The sequence below is a fragment of the Paramacrobiotus metropolitanus genome, unplaced genomic scaffold, assembly GCF_019649055.1.
Source record: "Paramacrobiotus metropolitanus isolate TYO unplaced genomic scaffold, Prichtersi_v1.0 Parri_scaffold0000048, whole genome shotgun sequence".
NCBI classification, from domain to species: Eukaryota; Metazoa; Tardigrada; class Eutardigrada; order Parachela; family Macrobiotidae; genus Paramacrobiotus; species Paramacrobiotus metropolitanus.
The window spans coordinates 622,371-629,696 of NW_026570268.1; the positions used below are offsets into that span (position 1 = coordinate 622,371).

Consider the following 7,326-nt stretch of genomic DNA (forward strand, 5'->3'; position numbering starts at 1 on the left):
TTTATTGCGCACTTAATCAGTTTTATACAGCAGTTAAATTATACGAGCAGTTAGCTACACGAGTGCTCGTACACTGGAATAAATATTCTGTTCAAGATCCCAGAACGAAGAAAACAAACACAGGTCAACGTCCGGTCTGAAAATTGACGTTAACTTGCTCCGCGTCACAGCCGGTGAGGCAAGGATGGGAAACGGGGAAGCCGCGGGAAGTGCAGAAAACTGTGCATGCGACAGGTCGATTGGTATCGCTAGCTGTACCGCCTAGGGCGCCAGTCAGCCAATGACACTTCAGTACCAACAAACAACATGTGCTGGTGCGCGTACGTCGTAAATATTTGTAAATATTTTGTTAAATTTAAATATTTGCAAATATTTTGTTTTGCGATCAGTTGCAATAGTTGCTCAGCGGCACAATACATATTCATTTTTTTTATTTTTCTCGCTCATCAGCAGGCCAGTTAACAAAGTACACATTCCAGTTAAACTACGTAACAACGCCAGAACAATAACCAAAAATAACGCAGCGATTATCCAAAATCTGCCGGTACATATGTATATATCAGAGTGCCGAATGTCAACGTATCACGAAAACAGGTAGATTCTTCTCGTATTTAACCGGTTAATTTAATTCACATTTTTTTCGCATCCAGAGAATTTTGTACAAAATAGTAGCAGCGATCGGCGAAAAATGAGAAATTATTTGCGCGTGCCGCCGGACGCCGCGGAATCGGTGGCGCCCTTGAGATAGTAGGTCTTCTCAGGGTGAAGGGTGTTCTTGCCGTATAGAAGGAAGTCCGTCGGCTGGGGAATTCCGTAGGGCGCTATATAAAAATAACAATATTAACTGCTTAATCAGTATAAATTAATATATGTCCAGCTCACCTAAGTCGTAGTTGTAGCCGAGGTAGTAGGGTCGGTAACCGTATCCGAAGCCGCCGTAAGCGCCTAAACATTTAACAACATGTCAGCGATACACGCGGCTGTACTGGCCCGCGGCGCTAACGGAAGCTATTGAACTGACACGGGTCAAACACGCCACGTACCGTACGGATAGGGCGCTCCACCGGACGGATACCCGAACCCGGTCCCACCGCCGATCCCGCCCAAGAACGGACTGTACCGGCTACTGCCCGTGCCGCCGGTATAACCTCCACCGCCGCCGTACCCGCCGCTTCCGACGTAGTTCGTCACGCCGCCCGAGTATCCCGCCGGTCCGGCCATCCCGCCCGCGTAGCCCGGCTGGCCCGAGGCACCGTAGGCGTCGCGTGCACTGGGCTGCTGCAGTGCCTGGGCACCGGCTTGTGCCGACAACTCCCGGCCTTGGATTTGGGGTTGCGGCGCCATCGCTGGGTTGCCCGGCATCGGGGCCGCGTCGAAGAAGGCGCGCTGCTGTGCTTCGCCGGGGTTTTCCTGATTATCTTGGGCTTGGTTGGGATCGGCGCTGGCCACGGCCGCTGCGGCGTTGGTATCGTCCGCCGGTTTCGGGGGCTCCGTGGCCGCCGGGGTCGTTTCGTCCGGCAATGCGATTTGCTATAATAATATAGGTCACTGTTTAAAATAGTGTCATAAAACATATATATATAGTGTCATAAAATAGTGTCATTAAAATAGTGTCATAATATAGTGTCATTAAAATAGTGTCATAAAACACGTATATATTTATTTATATTGACCTTTATCGGCATATATGCATATATAGACCGAACTACCTCTTGAATGCGGGATTGTTCCGGGAGCGGTTGCGGCTGCGACGCCGGGATGGCGTTCTGGTTGGGATTTGGATTGCCTTGACCGGAAACCGGGATGAACATGCCGTCACTGGCCGCGTTGGGATTGAACTGCGCTACCGACTTCGGCTGCATAAACTGTCCGCTGGCGGCGGGGTTGGGCTGTCCGCCGTCCGGCTGCCCGAAGCCGGCTTGCGGGAATTGCGGCTGGAACTGCGAAGGTTGTTGGAATTGCGGTGCTTGCTGGAACTGCAGCTGCTGTTGTTGCGGGTCGAACTGGGAGGGGGGCAGCGGTTGCTGGCCCTGCAGCGCCGGATCCAGCGGCGCCAGTTGGGAGGCATCGGCGCCCGTCTGCTGCGGGAACTGGCCGGGTACGCCGCCCTGAGTGAACTGGTCGAACTGGCCGGGATTGTTGGGCAGCGGCACCTGCTGGAAGATGTTGTTCTGGCCGCCGAACGACGGCACCTGCTGGCTGGTGAACTGGTCGGCGCCCGGGACGAAGTTGGAGCCACCGCCGAACTGCGGATTAGCGGTGTCGGCGCCGCCGAAGAAGTTGGGCGACTGCCCACCACCGCCGAATCCTCCCTGCGGCGGCATTCCAAACTGGTTGGGGTCCTGACCTTGACCACCGAACGCCCCTTGGCCGCCAAACCCTCCTTGGCCACCAAACTGGCCCCCGCCGGCGCCTCCGAAGGGGTTCATGGGGTCCAGCATCGGCATATCCTGACGACCGGCGATCCCGGGCGCTGGGTGGGCGGGAATGAACCCGCTAGCGTCAACGTTGTTGGAGGTCAGCGCGCTGGAGAAATCGGCTTGCTGTGGCGCCACAAACTGCCCGGATGGCGGTTGCTGCTGCGACAGGGCAGCGGCCGGGTTAACGAACCCATCGGCGTTGTTGCTGGGACCGCCGAAGACGGCCGGCGCGGTCTGCACCTGACCGGAAGTGTCCTTGGGAGCTTCGGCAGGTTTCGGACGCGCCGCAAAGGAGGGCGGTGCCACCTGGCGGATGAAGGGGATGTCGTTGTTGGCCGGGATGAAGCTGACGTCGCTCTTGCCTTCCGGCTGTGGTTTGGGGAGCGCCGGCGCGGCCTCTGTGGTCGTCGTCGTGGTAGTGGTGGCGGCGGTGGTCGTGGCCCGGGGAGCGCCGAAGCCGACCAGCGACTGTTTGTTGTGGGCCAGGCTGCGCAGCGAGAGGAAAGCCGGCGGCCGGTCGTAGCTGATGGCGTTGGTCTTGAAGTCGCCGGCGCTGTTGTCGTCCCCGGCCACCGTGTCGTCGCCGAGGTCGGCGCGGCCGGCGATGCTTGGCTGGAAGAAGTTGCCGCGCGACGCGAAGGCGGGGGACGCGTCGGCGTAGATCAGGTCGGGACTTCTCCTTAGGCGGCCCGCGTGCAAACTGAAGTCTCTCCGCAACACTGTAGAATTAATGATTGTTAGATAGAGAATCAGCTCATTATGCGTGATTGACAGGCGGCGAGTTGGTGTTTACACGCTGTTAATTATGTACTTTCCTGCATTTGATTAGCATAAATAAACCATGGCCGATAGGTGAAAGTCACAAGCAGTATTAAATTAACCCACAGGTTTCACTTTTGCGCTGACATTTAATTATTCTGCAATTCAATCTAAATTCTAATTACTTTTACATATTTGATATTTTATGGCAAGCTAATCGAGATATAAATATAATCAAAATTTTACAGACATACACGTATAAAGAATATATATATTTCATATATGTATTTTACAGATCTACAAAAAATTTTTGTAAGATTTTTTTCGATTGCTTAATTTCTGTAACTAACGTATTCTCAAGGTCACTTGTTTCTTAGGTTAGACTTACCGGACGATAAGGAGCAGGGAAGAGAGAAGAGGATAAAAAAGAGGGACGCTCTGCTTAGCGCCGGCATCGTGACACGCTGGCTCAGTGGATGGCGGGCGGAAATGCAGCCGCCGTTGCGGCACTGACTCGGCGGATCAAGATCAAGAGCGGAGGATAATTGGCGCGAGGTCACTGTCAGCACGAGAAAAATCGCGAAAGAATAGGCTGAAGAACACTGACAGCCAATTACTATGCGGCAGTCTGTCAAGTCAACTGAACGCGGAAGCGACGTGAATGAACGAATATCACCGTTAGTTGTGTTATATCCACCGACAATTGCCCAGCCGGCGTTTATCTGTGTGTCTATATATCTTCTCTTTCTTTCACTTCACGCCGACAAGTATAGCGGTTTATGGCGGATGGTGTTAGTCAGGTTCTTCTCTGAACTTTCACCTTGAAGATGCTGCAACGTTGTGTCACTTGACGGTTGTTATATGTACGTATATATACAAGCACACTGGCCGCAACGAGTGCAATGCCCATCGGACGGAATGCGCGAATCGCAGCTTTTAGCTGCAGCGTGTAGTGTTTCTTATCGTAGCGTCATTAATTAGTGTTATCACATGCAAACTGCAGTTTCATTGGCCGCTGGCATCGGCGTCAGCAGCTTCGTCCACTGGTATTAATTTTATAGCGATCCGGATGCGGCGTAAGTGTGCTCATCGTCTGGCCGAACCCAGAACCGGCACACGCTCCGGCCGCTTCTTTTCTCGTACAAATATTACTGCACTTGATCTAATATACATGTATTATTATAATAAACCAGTACTGGCACCTGTGCCATAAAGCGGCCTTTAATAACGGGTTGCGCATTCGAGCGGTCTCCTCTCCGCATCGCTGCCTCCCCTCTCACGGCGTTATTTCCCTGCCGATTAGTCTTACTGCTATGTAATGCCGCAGTGACTTACCGAGCAGGCTGATTTATTTCTACGCCGGTAGCGTTGATTGTACTGATAAGGAAGTTGCTATTACAACAGTTTATAACGCAGTAATATGCTAGATTTATATATTTTATAACGTACAAGAAAGCTGAAGGATAGCACTATCAAAATCATTAAACTGCGTCTACTAGCCAATGGGCAGCGATTGGTCTGTACTGCGCCAGTGCAACACTGCGTTATCTGTACGTACGCTAAGCGCTGCACTCGTACGCGACCGGCTGAACCGGTTTAAAATGCTGCCTCGCCACTGGCCAGTCAGCGCAGTGTACGAAGCGTGCCTGCTATACATGTGCAATTGTGCATGGTGCAGTACCGGTATTTTTGCCGGTACTCTTCGATAATACCTTCTCTCTTCTTAGCGAGATTCGGATGTTTTCGATAGATAAGAATTTTCCGATTTCCATCATCAATAGCACAGCACGAGGACAGCAGAGAAACCGGTTTGTCAACCCACGAAAAATTCTTCAGTGTAGCAGCACCGCGGAAGATTTAACCGTGGCCTGCCATGAAAATGCTAACTGCCAGTGTGTCGTTGGCTGCACTGAGTCCAGAAAGAAGTGCTGCACGGTATCCACAAAATCAGTGCCTTTGAGCTCTTTGGCATGTCTCGATAATCGCGCTGCTTCGTTTGGATGCTCCAGTGCATCCCTGTTTAGCAGCAAAGGCAGTCGGAAACGCGTTCCCACGGTTATAAGCGTGGGAATTTTAAACCCGTAGTTTATTGGCGGTGTGCCAGCCATGTTGCCGGCGCAGTACGCCGCGATACGTCCCCGTCCGCCCAGTCCGGCGCCCAGTACCGTCACCGTCGTTCAGCCGGACGCGGACGACGCTCCGCCGCCGGAGCCAGCGCCCGGGCGTCGAGCCGGCGCCACGGCCAACAAAAAGACTGTGCGGGAGTACAGTTTCGTCAACACGGTAACGACAACTCGTGTTGTGCTGCCGACAGTACCTGCTTAATGTTGGTTGATGTCCATAGGAGAAGAGCATCAGCTGTCCGCTGTCCTGCATCTGCAACGTCGTAGCGCGCAGTAAGGAGAAGCGGCACGCCAAGCCCAAGCAAGTTGTGTCGCACGCCGTGCGTGGCGTAAGTAGTGCTGTTCTATGGTCGTTTTATTCCACGTGCAATAAAAAAAATTTGGTTTGTCGTGCAGGGCCAGTGCTTCCTGTTGTGCTTGCTGGACAGTCCACGCAGTGCGCCCACCTTCCTGCGCCAGTGCCTGGTCAGCCAAGACCTGCGCCTGGCCTACTGGCAGCACTTGACCGCCACCAACGGACTGCCGCACGAACGCCACGAGTACTGGTCAGTCAACAGCAGAAGGTCGCATCGTTTTAACGGCCTTGATTTAACTAACCGGCTTTTTCCGCAGGGATGACGAGCGGGAGAACAGTATGCGGGAGGCGCTGTTCGCTCCGCTGTCGGCGGAAGAGCAGCGTCACCAGCGGGAGATTGCCGCCTGCGACAATACGGCCGACTGGTGTGCCCGCACCCACAACGGGCAGACGGCCATGGCCGGTCTGCCAGCCGTGGTGGCAGTGCCGACAGTGTTGTCGGCGGCCGTTGGCAGTGGCCAACCGTCGGCCAGCGCCCCCGCCCCTGTTAGTGTGGTAAATGGCTCGCAGCCTCGGCCGCCAGTGACCACCACACCCACTGTCAATGCCAGCGCCAGCCCTATACCACGGCCACTGATGGCCACCACACCCACCGTTGGCACGGGCATAACCACCACGCCCACCGTCAACACCAGCGCCAGTCTAATGCCGCCTCCTATCGCTCTGCCGGCAGTCCGCACCCTCATGCAGCCCAACAAGGTGCCCCGCCCAGTACCGGCGGTCAGCGTGGCCGGCATCCCACCGCCGAATGCCCCCGTCGCAAGCGTCACCATACCGCCGCCCGTGGCCGTCATGTCCCTGTCCAGCGACCTGAGCAGGAGCGCCGACACCACCGACCGCGGTGTACCGACCGTTCTCAAGCGTCTCCCGGAGCGGTTGTGTAAGAAACGGACCGCTGGCGCACCGGACACCGGTGCCAACGCTGTGGCGCCCCCTCCACCGTCCGCAGTACCGCCTCCCCGGCCAGCACCGGTTGCCCGTCCCAACCCACCGAAGAGGCCGTCCGCGGCAGCGGAAGCGGCGCTCTTCCCGGTGGAGCGGGTCATGGGCGCCAAGCTGGTGACGGACAGCAGCAAGCGCGGGCCGGCGGCGCGCCAGACCTTCTATCTCATCAAGTGGGAGGGCTTTCCGCGCAGCCACAGCACCTGGGAACCGCGGACGCAGCTGCACTGTCTGCAGGCCATTCGGAACTTCCACAAGGCGCACGGGTAGGTCGAGATCAACTTCGGGCCGCCGGAAGTCAGTCGCCATTTGAATAATTTAGCTGACGCACTATTTTTGATTTGGCTTAGGAGATTAACAGTGCGAAAGCCGAAAATCCTCAGCCCGGAAGGCGCGGATTTCGAGATGTCCCGGGGAGAGCCGCCGGAGGAAGGGCAGCCGGCCAAGCAGCCAACCGAAACGGGAGCGTCGACGTCGCTGTATCTGCGCAGTCGGCTGTGCGCACTTCCGGCCTAATCAGCGACACACGCCGCTGCCGCATCAGTTATTACATATCCAATGATGTTTCCTTTTTCTATAGTTGTATTAGTTAAGCGGCCGATTAACAGGCATTTGAACTAGCTACTTCTTTGTCCCGCTTATAAAATTTGTCATGTATTGTCATGTGTAGGAATCGTATCTTTATTGTATCGTAATGGTCAGGAAAACAACTGAAAGGAAACAGGAA

At 54.7% G+C, this 7,326-nt stretch overlaps 2 protein-coding genes across 2 annotated transcripts; one reads left to right on the top strand and one right to left on the bottom strand.

Annotated features, from left to right (window-relative positions):
• Positions 1-429: 429 nt before the first annotated feature.
• Positions 430-3,995, bottom strand: LOC129591742 (spidroin-2-like). The gene is made up of 5 exons (XM_055487523.1): positions 3,568-3,995; positions 1,710-3,139; positions 1,044-1,530; positions 883-945; positions 430-821 (listed from the first exon to the last, which is right to left on the bottom strand). The coding sequence occupies exons 1-5, from the start codon at positions 3,632-3,634 to the stop codon at positions 697-699; spliced, it is 2,172 nt and encodes a 723-aa protein (XP_055343498.1). The 5' UTR covers positions 3,635-3,995; the 3' UTR covers positions 430-696.
• Positions 3,974-7,231, top strand: LOC129591768 (calphotin-like). Its single transcript, XM_055487569.1, has 6 exons — positions 3,974-4,042; positions 4,907-5,462; positions 5,524-5,631; positions 5,699-5,847; positions 5,915-6,865; positions 6,950-7,231. The coding sequence occupies exons 2-6, from the start codon at positions 5,286-5,288 to the stop codon at positions 7,113-7,115; spliced, it is 1,551 nt and encodes a 516-aa protein (XP_055343544.1). The 5' UTR covers positions 3,974-4,042; positions 4,907-5,285; the 3' UTR covers positions 7,116-7,231.
• Positions 7,232-7,326: the final 95 nt, after the last annotated feature.

Coding starts and splice junctions, on each gene's coding strand:
- LOC129591742 (XM_055487523.1), bottom strand. CDS start 3,634: ATGCCGGCGCTAAGCAGAGCGTCCCTCTTTTTTATCCTCTTCTCTCTT. Junction 946..1,043: donor TGGAGCGCCCTATCCGTACG/GTACGTGGCGTG, acceptor TTAAATGTTTAG/GCGCTTACGGCGGCTTCGGA. Junction 822..882: donor CGGCTACAACTACGACTTAG/GTGAGCTGGACA, acceptor ATTTTTATATAG/CGCCCTACGGAATTCCCCAG.
- LOC129591768 (XM_055487569.1), top strand. CDS start 5,286: ATGTTGCCGGCGCAGTACGCCGCGATACGTCCCCGTCCGCCCAGTCCG. Junction 5,632..5,698: donor TGTCGCACGCCGTGCGTGGC/GTAAGTAGTGCT, acceptor TTTGTCGTGCAG/GGCCAGTGCTTCCTGTTGTG. Junction 5,848..5,914: donor CACGAACGCCACGAGTACTG/GTCAGTCAACAG, acceptor CTTTTTCCGCAG/GGATGACGAGCGGGAGAACA.